Source organism: Patiria miniata, unplaced genomic scaffold (genome assembly GCF_015706575.1).
Source record: "Patiria miniata isolate m_02_andy unplaced genomic scaffold, ASM1570657v1 HiC_scaffold_2, whole genome shotgun sequence".
Classification (NCBI taxonomy): Eukaryota; Metazoa; Echinodermata; class Asteroidea; order Valvatida; family Asterinidae; genus Patiria; species Patiria miniata.
The window spans coordinates 10,936,436-10,954,116 of record NW_024037058.1 but is presented as its reverse complement, the minus strand read 5'-3'; the positions used below and the strand labels follow the sequence as shown (position 1 = coordinate 10,954,116).

General features: G+C 42.7%; 1 protein-coding gene across 1 annotated transcript in view; it reads left to right on the top strand.

Moving 5' to 3' along the window:
- Positions 1-16,684, top strand: part of LOC119726491 (E3 ubiquitin-protein ligase PDZRN3-like) — a 62,357-nt gene extending 45,673 nt beyond the window's left edge. Inside the window, exons 7-8 of the mRNA XM_038198203.1 lie at positions 9,146-9,262; positions 14,899-16,684. Of these exons, the coding sequence (XP_038054131.1) occupies positions 9,146-9,262; positions 14,899-16,623 (1,842 nt within the window). The 3' untranslated portion in view covers positions 16,624-16,684. The remainder of the gene's footprint in view (positions 1-9,145; positions 9,263-14,898) is intronic.
- Positions 16,685-17,681: the final 997 nt, after the last annotated feature.

Sequence of the window (17,681 nt, the reverse complement as noted above, 5' to 3'; positions counted from 1 at the left end):
CTCAGGATCCTGTGGCAAAATTCCTGCTTCTGCTAAGCAGAAGAGTTTTGCTGACTGAAGCAGAGAATGGTACTTACCTTAACCCTAACCATCCCAAATCCTTCAAAATCCTCTTTGCAAAATGGAGGATTTGGCAGGATTGAGGCTATATGGCAAATATGTGCTGGTTTTGGAGAATGCTCTGTGTCAAGGTCTTAGGCCGGACCTTGTGTTGTTTATGCTCAGCCATGCATAAAATTAGGCCAAATTATACTTGAAATCTTCCGCACTGCTTAAAGATGTCACTGGCTCTGCCTCAACATATTGACAGTGATTGCTGGAGGATTTTGCAGGATTGAGGCAGTGGTCACCCCTCCAAGGACCACATTTCAAGAACTAACAGATGATTTTGGAGGATTGAGGCTGCATGCAATTTTTACATGGTGGCAGTTGGAGGATTTTGCAGGATTGAGGTTGCATCCTATGAAAAAGGTCTAAGGGAGTTAGGGTTAAGCACTTTTTTCACTGTGTCGATGTACTTAAGGTCATACACGCATGGGTTTTTCTTTTGTTATATCACATATGTAGGAACATTTCCATCATGATATTGCTCACAGTTTACGATCCCCGTGTATTTTTACACAGATGCTCACTTTGCCCAAATAGCTGCTTAGCACAGCCATGAAATTGGTCCTAGGTTTGTCCAATGACATGGGTACATTACGTAATGCACACAGTTGGCACCTGTGATTTTGTGTGCTTGTCTTAATTCTATATTGCTTGTGTACCTTGTGAGCACCTTTAACCCTAAACGCCCTGAAACTTTCAAAATCCTCTTTGCCAAAGTGAAGGAATTTGGAGGATTGAGGTTACATGGCAAAAGTGTGTTACTGATTTCGTAGGATGCATTTTGTCAAGGTCTTGGGCCGGACCTTGTGTTGTTTTTGCTGAGCCATGCATAAATGTAGGCCTGGAATATGCTTGAAATCCTCCTTACTGCTCCAGGATGTCACTGGCCAAGCCTCAACATATTGACAGTCACTGCTGCAGGATTTTGCAGGATTCAGGCAGGCTGAGTCAGTGGTCACCCCTCCACGGGCCATATTCAAGAAATAATGAAGGAATTTGCAGGATTGAGGCTATATGCTATTCTTCCATGAGGCCAATTGGAGTATTGTGTAGGATTAAGGCAGTTACGGTTAAAAAAAATTGGGAAAAAAAAAGAAAACAAAAGAAACTAAGACATTTTTTTTTTTTTTTCCAAGTAAACCTATGGTGGATCAAATTGTGCGTGTTTGAATAAGTGAAATAAAGCAATAAGTATGCAAACTTGTGTCTACTCAAAGTTGGCGTTTTCATGTCAGCATAGTGAGCCGGAGAAACTTTGAAATATGCATATGCGTCATCACTCAAGCCAGTTGGAATCAGAGAAGACCAAGTATTAAAAAGCGGTCAACGCTTTCACAGCTCACTGCAAACAAGTCCGAAATTCAAGAGATTGCAATCTGGGGCCGTGGCTTTATTATACGGAGTATGCCTTCAGCGGGCATGCCCCTCCTTGTGTTCAATATTGAGAGCTAGATTCAGCTCGAAGTAAAAGCAACCCGTTGCTTTTCATTAATAAAAAAGGAAAAAAAGAAAGATACATGCCATGTGGAGGATACAAAGCTCAAGAGCAATGCATGGAAAGCGGGGTAAGTGATCGATAGATGATACTTTGATACATGGTCTGGGTTTTTTTTTTTTATTCGGGGGATGAGATTCAGAGATGATTTCCTTTTGCACGGTCGGAACGCATCCCCGACGAAGCAAGTGCCTCGTTTGGTCGGCAATCAATCGCTCTTCCGCGGAATGCTTTTGTCGGCGACATCAAAGGGTTGAGTTCAATGAAGCTTGCTTCGACTAGTGAGCAGCAAGGAATCGTCGGAGGACTGTTGGTTAAAGGAGAGAAAAAAAAGAAGCTATAAATAAGAAAAGGTCATACCCGGTACACTGAGACTTGGTGATTGTGACGTCCGGAAAATGCTCCGGTGATGGGCATTTGATTTTTTATTTTGATCATTGACTGTGGTTGATTGTAAGGGTTTGTTGTCTTTTGCTTCACTTGAAATGAAGCCTTTGTTCTTACATGTTCCCCAGGGGATGGCTTTCATCTTTAATTCAGAAATGTTCCCCGCGACAACACATGCACTTTGTTTTGTTCTCCAAAGAGATGCTTTTTGAATTGGTGATTGGATTCACTCAAGCAAATGCTGATAGGATAACTGGGCGGCTTCAGGTTTTTCCCCCCTACGGTTTTCGTCTTGTCAGAGTTTGTACTTCCATTCCGGTCTTAAGATAGTCATCAGTTCTGAGATGTTGCAAGGCTAAACAGAAGAAGATGTTGCACTCGAGCCTTGAAGATTGTGGAGATGAGACCCGCATTGGGAGTAGGATATAAGCCTGAGAATACTGGTGTCTAGGGACATGTGGTCTCAGGTTGTACAGGATTTGAATACGCTGGGGATAAATTAATAGATGTATAACAGAAACGCTCATTCCTTGGATGTTAAACTGAGAGGTGAAATTTTGCCAGTTAGGATTTTTTTTTCAGATGGATATTCCAATGAGAGATTTACTGCCCAGTCGCATTCTTGCGGTTGACCCATTGGTCTGGCAATTGCCAAGCGCAGGCCGGAGATTGGAATGGCTGAGTTCAATAGTTTAAAAACATTGTATGATAAATATGTTAAATGTTCATATGTCTGTGTTCCAGTGAGTGTCTCACTTCGCACGGAATCAAAATTGTTGGTTTTTCTTTAAATGGTGATCGAGCAGAGGCTGGTCTTCAAACAACATATTTTTGTCATTAATGACTAACCAGGACTTTGAAGCAAATGAATATTGATGAGCATTGGTAGGATTTTTTGGAGGGGGGGGGGGGGGGGGCAGAAATTAAGGAGATTTTACTTTGGTGTACTTTGGTGAACTCAGTTTCCAGTGTACATGTACATGTACCATTCAAGTGTCATATTGAAACACTTGTAGTGTGAACATTCTAGCTGTTTCTACTCAAAATGTACACAATCATATAAATTTGGGCTTCTGGCATCAATAGGTATTAAACTCTGTCCGTAGACCTTTTGAAAACTTATTTATCACTATGAAACTGCTTGTTTGTGTTCAAAATGTCCACCCAGTATGTCAGGGGTAGAAATATCTCACAACATATTCTGTACCATTACTGCCTTTAAACTCGGAAAAAAAAATCCATATAAACTAAACTCATGTTGGAGCTAATGTTAAAGCTTATGTGGATTTTAAAGAAAAAAATCAGGTTCTGGCTTTCGTTAATTATTTGGTGGGGGAAGAAACAACCATCATAAATTCATGCTGATTTTGATATTTTCCCATTTTTCTGCTTAGTACATGTAGTTCAATACATATTGGACTATCTGCAACCTTCCTCCAGATATTATTAATGTATACATTTTTTTTTCATATTTTCATGAAATGATGTAGTCGAGATAAGGAAACTTGCATTTAATATCTGAAAGCAGCATCGTAAGTAACTGCTCACTCAAGTCTCCTCTGATTTCTGTTGAAGATCAGGCAAGTGTAAAAGATGGCGAGGGAAGGACGGCATTTAGCGCTGTCAACTAGTTGCCGGGCTATGCCTCGCTCTCTCTTGCTCTCTCACCGCAGTGCTCCCTTGCCACTCCATTAGCGCCATCCCAAGTTGTTTGCATCAAAGAAAAAAAAGTTGGCCTTGCCCGAGCGCGCGTTCTTCTCCCGTCTTGGAGCTTAAACAAATCTTCCCCGGATGTTGCCGACTATACTCCAGCGGGCTGAGATGTAATCATCTGGAAAGCCGTTCTTTTCATGCATTTGATGTGCGCCTTTTTAAAAATAAAAAAATAAAAACCTTAAGAGGTAAAATGAATGAACCGGGTGTGCGTACGGGAAATGCAAGAGACAGTTATCAAGACATTTTCTGTCCTGTTTTTTTTATTTTCATGTTGTTGTGATTTGCCTCTAGACGTAACTGTGTTCTGAGTGTGATGGTGAACAGTGAATTGTAAAATAAGGGCAAAAAGCAATTCAATTTCTGTGGCTCTCAATCTCACAACACAGCACTATCTCAGGTCGGCTCTGTATTATTGTTGTTTTTTTCCCTTCATAGTCGGCACTTGGACAAGCACGGACAAGTTAAACTTAATTAAAAAGAGCTCTTTCCCTTCTGCCGACAAAATCATCTGAAAAACTACACAGGGGAAATATCTGATTTGTTGTGCGGTGCAAAAAGCCTCTTTTTTTTATCTCTCCCATAGTCGGCATTCCCATGCAGTATTTGTTACATTAATCCACCGTTTCAGGAGAATTTTTTTTTTTGCCTTGCCTGTGTCTCGCCAATAATTTCTCTCCTTCCCTTTGATAAATCTTCATTAGGGATCCGTTTGATGTGCGGCACATGCCGCCGTTGACCTAAGCTTACCGAATCCCTGCGGCCATACGCATGCAGCGCCACACAGGCATCGGCATCTAAATTATGATATGATGTCAGATATCGGTTTATTTTCTGAGCTAAGCCGACATCTCCTGTGCAAAGCTTTGATCAAGGATGCACATCAGTTTCTACGTGGATGGTTTCCGAGGCCGCTCAGGAATACCTCTATCTCTTTCTTTTTTTCTTCCTTTTTTTTTTTTGGTTAAATGTTCTGGACAGTCGAGGCATTTTATAATATCCTTCCTGCTGTCTGCTTCTGCAGTTGTTGCCTCGTGTTTGAGATGCGAATGTATCTGAAAGCTTCATCCATTGAAGATCATAATGTGGTAAAAGGGAGATTTATCTACTGTGTATGTTGAATCAGCAGAAATCGGGGGAAAAAAAATAAAGTACAAGGCCATGAAGGCACACAAAATTGATGGGATTTATTAGCATTGAAAATGAAGTTGCTGATATTTTGTGTTCTTTGCTCATTGAGATACACTCATAATTCAAATCATTTTAGGAAAAGTATAAAGGGCACAAGTATGGATGTTGGCAACATGGATGAGTTGTTCTAAAAAAAAACACCCAAAAAACACACAGTACTTTGAAAAACCACCTGCTGTGAAAAAGCAAAATACACCAACACATTAGTTTGATCCAGAGGAGGTTTCAGCTAAAAAGTGTGCTTAATGTTTTCGTCCCTCATCAGTACTTCACCTGTGTGGAAAATATAGGGCACTGATATAGGGAACCTGCCTCTCATTGGAGCCCAGCCGCTGGCTTAATTAATTGGATAGAAATTGCACGATGAGGCCATCATCAGCTCGTCTGCGGAACCGGAAACTTCAAATTGCTAATAATGTTCTGAAACCTGGAGTCCTTGAGTCACATAATACGATGACTCACTGCGCGGCTCAATCCTGACTAAACCACCGCATCTTTTATCCATCGGATGCGGTGAGGGATTCTGTCTTGTGTTTCATGGAGAGGAGCTAAGATATAAAAAAAAAGTTGTAGCATGATGCTGAAAAGTTAGTTACAGAGTCACGATGGTGATTTTTTTTGGCCAGTGATGATTGTGTGTTCAGTGTCTTCGTTTTTGTTTGGTGAATCTTAATGACAGCTTTCAAAAAAAGTTTATTACTTAACAACGAGATAGTCTGAATACACGACTTTTTGTTCTATCCCTGTTGTGTGTTTACCTCGCCTCTACTGCCCGTCAGTTCAGTCCTAGCCTGCTTTTAGCCTAGCCATATTCCACTTGAAGAGCTTATTGGCATCTATCTTGTACCCAATTTGAACCCACCTTGAACCTACTGTCACCCAGTTGTATCCCACCTGTAAGCTTATTGGAAACTATCTTGTACCCACTTTGAATCCACCTTAAACCTTCTGTAACCCAGTCGCAACAAAGGTACATGTATGAGTACTTCCTGTCATAAATGTTTTATTACTTTCACTCTGTCATTTCCCTTCCTTGGCTTTCCCAATCCAAATGGCAAGCTTGCTTTAATCTTCTAAAGCCCCTTCTTTCAAATTCACTTGTCAGATTTTCTTGTTTACAAATGATTTCCTTTCATTTCAGATCAGGTAAACAAAAGTGTGCATGTTTTACTATGTAAACACCCGTAAGTACTTGTAATGCATAGCCCTAGCTGACTACCACGTTGTCAGCGTGGATATTTTACGGCATGATGGAGGAATTATTGGTTCACTGGCCCCTTGCTCACAAATTGAGTGTATTCTCCGGAGAAAACATGATCATTAATCCCGGCCAATAAATTCTAATTTACACCAATCAGGAAACACTTTCCTAATGTCAACAATCCAATCATTTTGGGGGGGAGCACACTGCGCAATGTAAGTGGATATTACTTGGTCTGTTTGGAGGAAATCATAAAATTTGAACATGCGGTGATTATGGTCAGAGTAAACAATTTCTGAGATAAAAGAAAGAACGGAAGGAGAGAGACGTAGAGAGTCGTAGACAAGATGTCATTGAACTTGGCTAGCCAAACAGTGTCAACGATCGGCTAATCAGATTTGCTCTCCTGACGGCCCTGGAAACTGGTAGCCGTCGAGAAAACTGATATGACAAGCTCACTCAAAGCGTCCCTTTTAATATTAAAAAAAAAAATTTAAATCAAATAAAATAAACACATCCTGTTATAAGTATTGAAGATGGACGACAGATCTTCTCGCATTACGTTCACAATAGCCGTTCTATTGAGCTGTCCAGGACTGCCGGTGCCAAGTTATAGATTGCTTTCATAGAAAAAAGATGATATTGTGATACCGCGCTATCTTGAGTTCCACAAAGTGCGATAGCTGTCGGACAATCAAAACGTCACCTTTCTTTCTTCCTTTTTTTTTTTTTTTTTTTTAAGTGCGTATTCCCTGTCACTGTTTTTAATGCCAAGGGATTTGTATAGCTCATCTGATCGAGTTGTTGGAGTGAAAAAGCCGGCACTGGTATTTTTAGTACGCTGGAGATGTTTTTGACGGAAGTCGGTGCAACTGATATGTTTTCGCTCCTTCAGTTTGCTGGTCGCGTCTACAAGAAGATGGAGGGTGATCTTTAACCTCAAACAAGTCCTGCTGCATAGAGGGATCGTGCAGATGCTCAATGGAAGATCCAATTACAGGATACTGATTGTAGTCTCGATAGAAAAAGATTTTGCATTTGCTTTCTGATTTGTTAACGTCAAAACTTGTCTGGTCTGGGATGGAAATGAGAAGAACAAACTTCAGTGAAACTCCATGAATAGAACAAATTTAGCTCTATTTCATATTATTGCCCAATCATTTCTGTCTGCCAAAATATGTCAAAAGTAACTATGTCTTGCTCCATTTTTCTTCTCCATTCTTCTTTTTCTGTAAACCCAGTTTGTAAAAACCTGTTTTAAAAGCAGGCAGGTTTTCTTTTGCACCCGGGAGAAAATCAAATCCCAAACAACTGCAGTCAGTGTCTGTCATCAAGCGGAGTTTGAAAACCCCCCTAGTCATTAAATTGGGTACGGTCTCTGACCCGACCTGGTGACATTTGACCCCCACTGGGTCATTTGGCCAAAGTGTGACAATTATCGGCTCCCTTTGCCAAGCAGCTAGTGGCTGGGGGCGAAAGAGTAATGGGAGTGATGAGTTGCCAACAGTAAATGCATGTAGCACCAGCCTGAAACACTTAAGAGCCTTTTTACACTATCCCAAATCTCCCTGTTGGACTTGGACCCAGGTCCAACATGGAGATTTCAGGAACCCCTTTCACACTGGCAAGATATGGCTTCTACACGGGTTTGGATAGAGTGAAAGACCCTTACAGCTCTCTTTTTCTTGGTGCGAATGCTTTGCCTATTAAATTTGCACCATGTCATTTTAACCCACGTATGCAAACATACATTCCGTGCCAAGTTGTCCTTGCAGTCAGAATCAAACAAGTGACTGTTCTCAACAGTTAAGAATTCCCAGCCTACATAAAGCAGGATTGACTGCCTTGGACTGCTTAAGTAACTTGATACAGCTATGCTTTGACTCCGGTGAGTGATAAAACAGCTGTGACCACAACTTGCCTGCTTTGTCTGTTGACCCAGTTTGACTAGACACAGTGCTTGCATGAGATATGATCTGACTGTTGGTTACTATAGCCTTTGTTACAAGTATAGCCGGTATATGCTCAAATAGCAGGAGGGTTAAGGATCTCTTTGCAGCGCTACCGGCAGATCTACGGCTGCAAAATAAAGAAGGAAACTCATAGCGAATGTCTTCGAAATGCTCGATCCTCTTGTTGGTAAAAAAAGTCTCTTGATCCAAACCTGGATGCCTCTGCTTTGCCCTAGTGTCCTCATCCCTCTCCTTTCATTTTATTTTTGAATATATCCCAAAGAACATGTTGCAGTTCTATCTACCACCAAGCCCTTTCAGAGAAATTATTCTTGCTCACTGTCATCTAGAATCCAGTTGCAATCATCAGGGCATCTAGCTGTCTGAAATGGCACATCAATCACCTCCTACATGTGATTACTCACGCTGTGCAGGCAGGTGCTAGACAAGTACTGGGGCATGTTGGCCTGGGAACTTTTGCACCTGAGGATGGGGGGGGGGGGGGACCCGTCTTAAAGTAGCTCTGAAAGCCTATCAAAGGGTGTGGTGATCACACATGGACCAACCATTTCCATGTGTTTACATGCAACTACACGTAAAACCTCTGTTGCCTGACTAAATTCCGTGTCGGCTCGAAGTACCTTGGGCGAAACGTGACTATTTGGTGCATAAATGCACTATTTACTTGCAACGCCAATTTTGAAGCTGTTGTAATAATTGATCAGTCTTGCTGGAGTGTACCTTTAAAGACCCTCATGTGAAGGAAAATCTGTCCGAGTCAGCAGCAGTTCCATCATAATTATTCTTGATTTATTGGACGGGGGTGATTTGTCTCTGGGCTTTTCTGAGTCAGGAATTCATATATATTTTGTGTGACTGGTGATTCATTTGACAAGAAACTTTTGGGAGAGAGAACGAAACATTCTGAATGTATGCGCGCTGATAGGAATTTGCATAATGTTATTTTAAAAATCTCTTGCAGGGATTTGTTTGTTCTGTTTTTTGTTTTCTCGACAAATTTTTGATTTTTAAATTTGTCCTGTGATACAGAACGTTATTCAACGTATTTCTGCACTCTTTTCAAATCTCTGCCCACAGTATGATGAATGTCTCTTTGACGAACACAATGCCTTACTGGAGGACATACAACTGGACATGCTCGAGCAAACACACCAAGAAGCCATGCAGTTCACATCGTGCTTACTCGCAGAGCATGTAAGTATAAACACCCAAATTCCATCTTTGACATGTATTTTTTGTTGCGAAGGTGTTTTGGAATAGAGGGTGAAGACAAGTTTTGGGGAGATGTTTTGGGCCGATTGAGGGGTTTAATTAAGTCATTTCATGACACTGAAAGGATTTGTATTGCTATCTTTAGCATGTATTGTTCACATTTGTGTCCATGCACAGTGATACATGACTAATTCCCATTTAAATTTGCAGATATTTGGCCTGAAATTTTTTATAGCGAAAAGTTATCCACACCTGAAACTCTATTAATAAATACTTAAAAAGACACAAGTGTTTTCAATCTAGTTGAAATCTCCAAATGTTGGCTGGACAAAAAAATCACCAAAAAAAATTGAACCATATCCTGTGATGGATGAACAGTCTCGGAAACAAAATCCAGAGAAAATCTGCAGGCGGCCAATTACCCAATGAAAATGCAATCTAGGGTTGCATCTCGTCTACAAGTAACCGAGAACTGCACTGGAAATCTTGTAATTATAACAACCTTTCGTAAGGCACAATCGGTTTTTTTTCTCCCTACCTCCCTACTTGTGGCTCGTTCTTTCTCTTGCTGCGTTCAACTCAGAATATCATACCAAGTACTGAAAGCAGGGTGCGCGGCTTTATTTGTCGCCGTTCCTGCCCGGGGCTTTTTTATATCGTCGTGGCAATCAGCAGGTTTCCTCACAGATGGGTTTAAATAAATGCGGCTCCGGTTTCTTACTTCTTTTTTTAACTCTGCGCTCGTCAGGAGGCTATGCGTTGCTGCGCTCCTGTGTCGGTGGGTAACAATCTTCGTAGCTAGGGACTACAGATAGACAAGGTTCTGCGGTGGATACCGCTCAGGGAAAAATGCATCGGGTGTTAAAAAACGGAAGGGAAAAAAAAACGGGAAAAAGCTGGGATGTAATACAGCTGAGATGAGGCTTGAAACCGGAGAACTCCAATTATACCCCGCCAAAAAACTTCACGGAGAAAAAGAAAGAGAATTGTAGAGATTTGGATGTGACATTTGGGAAATCTTCTCCGGCGCTACGCCATCGAGTTGGCCGAGCAATAATCTCAAGTTCTTGCACCCAGGGGGAGTAATTAACAGGCGGATTGCCTTAGAAAATGCTGGCTGAAATTCCAAACGCTATTCGCAAATTGCATTGTTGATTCATGCAACCTTCTCGCACCCTGCTACACTCAAGGAGCAACAGCTCCGTGTCAAAATCACTCGACAGAAAGGGTACTATTTTTTATCCAAAATTGATAACAGAATACACCTTCAGGTACCGTCGTACTGGCCTTAGCATAATTTATGGCAATACTAAAAAGAAACAGAAAAATCATTGATGTGGAAAAAATTACAACCATGTGGGATTCAACTGTGTACCGGGCAAAATTGCTTTCCAATGTAGTAATTGATACCAACGGATATCAACTGTGGCAGTCCATATATTGTTGTCTGGTCGTATAATGATGCTGAGTGCCGTGACTCATTTACTCATTTGCTGGCAATTGTATTCACCCAATTGTTCTTTCCTCTATATTTAGACTGTTTCCCTCTAAAATGCCCATTAGAACCATCTGTTCCTTTCTGTTAATGCTTCCTCATTGATATAATCATCCCATCGCCATGGAAACCCGTACATGTGTACAAGACGGAGAAACCCATCTCGATGTTTGAAGCGCCGATGTCGTAGGGCGATACGGAGAGTATGTAGATAACGAAGGGATAAAAAAAAAGTGCCGGTTTGCCTTTGAGCTGGTTAGGCTGTCCGCCAGCGCATTAGTAGCCCTGTCGGATTAAGTCACTCATTCCCATATCTTACTGATCCGCCTTTCATTTGCACAGCTTAATGACAGATGACTATCATCCATTAAAACCCAGACAGAGTGACATTATGCCTTGGATCTGATTGATCCCACAAAACGTAATTGAACTAATACTGCTCAAAAGTTCATTCTATTAGCCGTGCTGTCAGCAAAAACCAATTGTAATTATAACCTGTTTTTCTTGTTATATTCTCTTTTGTTTAAACATTTTTATTGGTTTTTGTTTTGTTTTTTCCAAACTCAAGCAGTTTATTTTCCATGTGCATGTTCTCTACATAGACCTGTACTGATTAAATAATAGCAGTTGTTGTGACTGCAGTACAAATAAAAGCCAGCAAGAAATGATTGACAGGAACAAAAACAGAACTACCATTTTTAGACGTCTTGTCACCAAAAATGCAGGCAATAAAAAGGAGATAATGAAGTGTACAACACGTCAGTCTTTTCTGTTTTTCTTGGCCTATCTTATTGCTTTGACAGAGCTGACAGCCCTTTTGCCATGACCTTGATAGCCCATTTAGGCCTACTTTCATTTACATCTGCATCCATTTTTATCGCTTTCTCTCATCTCCTACTTCTGGAGCAACGCGCCTCACTGCCCTCATCAGACCCTGTAAAGACTATTGAGTCCAGGCGATGACACATGAAGGCATTAAAAAGAAAGAAATCCATGTCAATGCAGCACATGAAGGGAGATTCATTCAGTGATGTGAAGCTGTCTTCGCGACTGACGAATTTGAATGATTGGGGAACAGTTTGTTGCTAGCTGGATAGTAACGGATTGTGTTTTGAAAGTTGAAGGCTGCACCAGCGAAAACTAGGCCGCAGTAGAGTATCCAGATTTTTGGAAGGGGGGGGGGGGGGGACAAACGGGTAAATTTCCTGAAAAAGTTGCCCCATTCCTAAAAATAATATAAAACTGGGGAGGGTATAACTACTTGGAGCTGTGAGGTACTGATGCTTTCGGTTTCTTACAAAAAAGGGTGTGCCCCTCTCGATACTCCACTGCCAGGCCTTAAGTAGTTGTTAAGACTGAGGAAACCTGTGCTTAAAAAGGTTAAAAGAGTAAAAGTCTGCAATACTTGATTATGTTGGAATTAGAAGAAGGGCATGACTTCAATTTCCTTGAAAAGAAACAACATCTTAAGCAGCACCTGTTGTCAGTTAGTAGGACCCTAACAGTGCACACTTAAACAAGAGAGAAATTGCCAAATGAAAAGTTTGACAACCAGGCATAAACACATCATCTGCAGGTATGGGCTGTTGGAGGGAATGAATACCCAGGTCTCTGGCTAGGTCTTTTGATCTCATCCGCTCACAGGATTGAGGGAACTACATGTACCAACAAAAATGTTGTCGGTACATCAGCCCTTGAAAAATCCTCAGGCTTGAAACAACATCTGAAGCGCTCAAGACAAAAAAACAACATGCCAAGATTTACTCTAGAAGTTAGCTCTCAGGGAACAACGCTTTTGGGTTAATCTTTCACCAGCGTGCTGGCTGCATAAAAAGTTGTGAGGATGAGAAGAGATGGTTAATAGTGATCCAAGATCGGTTATAGAACACTGGTCAGCCACCCCATCTTCAGGACTCACCGGGATCGGGTCAGAAACCCTCAGGTTCTGGAGTGCTTCAGAGACAGTCTGAGTCACAGTGGCCTCAGCTGATCAGTCAGAACGGAAGTAGCCGTGTAATGCATCGGTCTGATGACGAGGAGCGCCGGCTCCGTCCGTTCATCTGTGGTTACTTTTGTAATGAGTAGAAGACGGATGGATTTCCGCTAAGCGTGCCTGTTTAATTTACACTCCAGTGTTGTTCTTTTCTGGCCTGGCCAGGGGCCTGGCCAGTGTTTGCATTTTTACACTTGGAAAAAGAATGGATGATGTTTACCAGGCAGTTGAACAAATGAACAAGTTGACCTGCATATATCTGAATCAGCTATACAGGAATCGCTTCCAAGTACCCCCCCCCCCCTTGCCCACAACATCTTCCCCTTCATACTGGAGCCAATTAGGATGAATTGGTTGGTCAATCAAGAAGCCTCTTGCTCCATGAAATGAAGACCGTTCTCTGTCATGGCTTGTTACTTGGCCCATCCTTCAGAGATGGCCATTTTACTCGGAGCGTTTAATTCACTCTCTCCCCCGCCGGTGCCCACTGTAGTAGCCGGTTCCCGTAGTGTAGACATTTGCCTGATGATAAATCAAACGGGCTGAAAGCATACCTCCACAAGATGCGTCATTGCTGTTTGCTGTATACATCCTAATTCAAATCTTCTCCCACCCCCCTCCCCCCAAAAGGTGGCATTCCAACACCAAATTAATTTCCAAAGAAAATTTTAAAATCATAAAAATGTTTCAACGAAGGGAAAGAAAATTGTTATTTTCGATTTTTCTTTTCATGAATATATATACAATCTTCAGTTTGCTCTAAACAACACAAAGTAAGATATAAAATTGAAATTAAATTCAAGTTGATTGCATGAAGAAATCAAATCTTTGATATTTCATAGACAGATTTTCACTGAGAGTGTAATATTGGAGAAAGGTTTCATAGCCCGTCCAATGTCTTCATAATGGGATTTGTTCCTTTTTGGGGGTGTAAATATTGATTTGTCACCGTAATCCAAATATAGTGTTTCGACGTGCGTGGCAGACTTTGGGTCTCTATTCCCTGGCAAAACAAACTGATCACTTGTACCGCGTGCGCCGTCAAACACACACACACACAATCCAGATCCCTCACCAAAGGGTGCCGCAACACACAGCGGCCAACTAGAGAAAACACCGACAGAAATGTGCGTGGCAACCATGAAGCGTTCTGTTTGGCCAGCAATTGGGAATTGATAGCCATGTTTTTGAGCCTGAGTCAACACGGGATTGGAGTGGGGACCATTGTTGGCGGAGAAGAAAAAAGATTCATTGGAAGTTTGTGCAAACTTCAGGATATGGGAACCGGTTCATTGGGGGCCAGGTGTGAACGACCTGGTAACAAACACCAAAGTAGTAATTGCTTGGTCTTGTATTGGAATTTTCATGTGTGCGTCTTTGACATAAGTTCCCAAGGACCTTTTTAAATCCAGAACATGCAAACCTGGAATGAATTTATTCTTTAATCAAACTATAATGAGAACAAATTCAAAGAATGAGAACTTTTCATGTTCACGAGAGGGAGCTTTTCTGGAGTTGCTGCATCAAAGTGATTTCCCATTATTCATATTGTCTCTGCCTAGTATGGATTTTTGGGGAGCTTGGCCTAGTGGTTAGGGTTCATGACCGATGATCAGAGGATCAGGGGTTCGAATCCAGCTGCTGGTCGCATGTTGTGTCCTTGGTCAAGCCATTTCACCCCCACTTGCCTCTCTCCACCCAGGAGTGTAATTGGCATTAGCTGGGGAGAAACCTGTGATGGACTAGCATCCCTTCCAGGAGGAATGGAAATATTCTCAGTAGCTTCATGCTACTGAAACTGGAGATAAACGCAGGCCTGATAGGCCACACTAGCTCCAGATAACTTTACTTTACTTAGTAGTATGGAATAAAAATCTCTTCTGTTACAATTCAGGTTCAAAGGTACATGTATCTTGATATAAGTGCTTGCACAATCAACAGCCACTGATATTGTCTGTTTCTTCAAACACTGCAGTCAGCATTTTGTGGCATGATGAAATCTTAACAAGGGACAGTCGGGCTGCTGACCAATTTATTCTATTAGTATTGTTTTATCGTTTGGTTTGGAATCCTGAGACTATGTGATTCTGATTTAATATTTACTATGCCTGTTATTTTTTGTCCCTGCAGGACAGCAGACAACTTGATGACGATAGCAAGACAGACACAACAGGCACCACAGAGACGACCTCCCTTCATCACGAGAAGGACAGTGGGGTTGGCCGAGCTACGGACGAGAGCGTGCGCAATGACGAAAGCTCCGGACAGGAGAACGACTGTAGCAGCACGCACCAGAAGTACGTCCCCCAGCAGGCCAGACTGGGCAGCAGGGATCTGAGATACAGCAACGACAGCTTCATCTCCAATGGAGTAACGGAGGCGGACTTCCCCGCCCACGAGATCTCGCTGGAGGACTGTATGAAATTCCAGGCGGCACTGGAGAGCAAGTGCGACAAGCACATGAGGAGCGACACGGATGAAAGCATGAGGGGGAAGGAGTCAAAGGTCATGAGGCTGGGGTCTGACTCCATGGAGACTACCAGCCTGAGTGGGGACTCGCTCAGCCGCACCAGCCGAAATCGATCCGGGGCCAGCGACCAGGACGAGGCGACAAAACACAGGGATGGCACCAAGAGTAACGTCTGGGTGGCCCAGCAGAATGGACAAAAGAGTCTGGTACCCAACGGGAGGCCTCAGGGTAGTCCAGAAGAACCCCAGGATCAAGGATTTGAGCTAGAGTCCAGGAAACTGGAGATGATTGTGGAGAATGGCCAGGTTGGCAGCCCAACTCACAGACCCACAGAGCTTGTTCTTGATAGCTTAAGGAACTCAGACAATGGCCTCCACCAGATGAGCCCCAGTGAAAAAGACACCAAAACCATGACATCGAGTTCTTCAGGCTCAACAAGACAGCACCGAGCACCTAGAACTGTCCCTGGGAGTCCAAGCAGGAGCAAGTCCTCATCTGGCTCAAGGGACAGATCAAAGAGCTCCAGCTCCTCTGGATCAGGCAAAGAGAAATCAAGCCCAGTCAAGACAGCATCAGAGAAAGACAGTGAAGCCAATGTTCCTCCCTATCCCCCAAAGCCCTACCGTCGAAGACCCGCAACCAATCCCCACCTTCGTGCTCAACAGTGCGTGCAACGCAACCCGTATGTCTTGCAGCAAGAAGAGGCTGCGGCCCATCTCATCCGGCAGAACTGGAAGCTCCAGCAGCAGAACCGTCAGCTCAAGAAGAGTCTAGAGTCTCTGGGCCCTAGCCAGAAGCTGCAGCCTTGCCAGTCCATCATGTCTATCCCCAGCCATGCCAAGCACTACCGCAGCTACCTGCATCTGGTCAACCAGAACGAGGAGAACTCCTTAGGGCCCAGCCAGCCCAGCAAGATCATCAACCACAATGAGTGGAAGGTGAAGATCCGCAGCGATGGCACCCGCTATATCACCAAGAAGAACACCAGGGGGAAGATCCTGAAGGACCGGGCCAACAAGATCCAGGAGGAGCGGGGCGGGCTGACAACGGACGATGAGGCAATGAGTGAGATGAAGCTGGGCAGATACTGGAGCAAGGAGGATCGGAAGCGGCACCTGGAGAGGGCGAGGGACCAGCGACTCCGCCGGGAATACATGGAGCAGTCCCGCATGGAATGCCTGCAGGAACAGATGGAAGATGAGGGCAAAAAGGAACCCAACATTGTGGAACTGAGCCAGCGCAAGATGCTGAGGAAAAAGAGCGGGCGCAAAATGATGCTGGATGACTTCACCACGGTTCAAGAGATGCTTGTCCACGGTACAAGAGTGAGTCCAGAAACTGCCAAAGCCTTCTACAACCCCCTGCTCAACGTCACAACAGTATGACACCCATACAGCTAAAATACGATCAGTGGCATGAAAATAAAAAAAATTACAAAAATGTGAATAGTAAGTAATAAGCCAAATTTAAGTAAACTATTTATAACGGAAGTGCAAAAGAGAAACACAAATGTTGATGCTGTTTACTGTAAGCTCATGTGAGAATTTTTATCGGTTGACGGTCAGTAAGGAGTCGCCTTGACACAAGTTTTATTTGTGGAAAGCACAGTTGTTCCATTTCTTATTCTTGCCAGTTAAGTGGGGGAAAGACTGACAGAACATTACGCCTTCTAAAAACATGAGAGGTCTCATGCTAAGGATTAGCCCTGGGTCAGTCGGATTTTATTTCCCCTTCAAAAATATCCTGTCAAAAAGCTTTTTCCGAGGTTGCCTTCTTGTACACCTATTAAACCAATTTAATAAGATTACTGATTTGATTTCGGATGAAACTCATGTCATAATCCACTGCTGTACTTCCTCAGTTTCATTATTTTCACAAAACTTGTCCGGAAAATAGTGGAAAGTTCAAACCTTTTCCGTCTTTCATAATTTTCTGAGTAAATTGACAACAATGTGTAAAAGATACCACTAATAGCGTCCTATCTATACAAAGTGACACAGAAATAGCTTGACCCAAAAGACAGCTATAATTGTAACACCCTGCCCAGCCTTTGCCAGGAACCTAACCAATGAGTCCCTGCAGCACCCCCTCCTAATCCCTGAAGCGCCTGAAACTGCCCAGCTCTCAATAGTTTTATTGAATCTTCAGTGAATAAATACAACGTGATACAATGTAATACAATGTTATACAATGTAATACAATGTAGTACAGGTGCTAATGAACTAAATTATACATCAGTGTTTGGCACATACATTAATGCCATACCATAATGTGATAAACTCCTGAACCCTGCACAGCTTCGGGTCTGGTGTGTGTAATTGTAATCAAGACTCGACCACAGCGCTTTATTTATTTGCCCCAGTTTTGGACCCAGCCAGTGTTGTTATTACGCAGTGGCTGTTTTATGAATTGGTGGTTTTCAATGAGGACCGGGAGAAAGTGA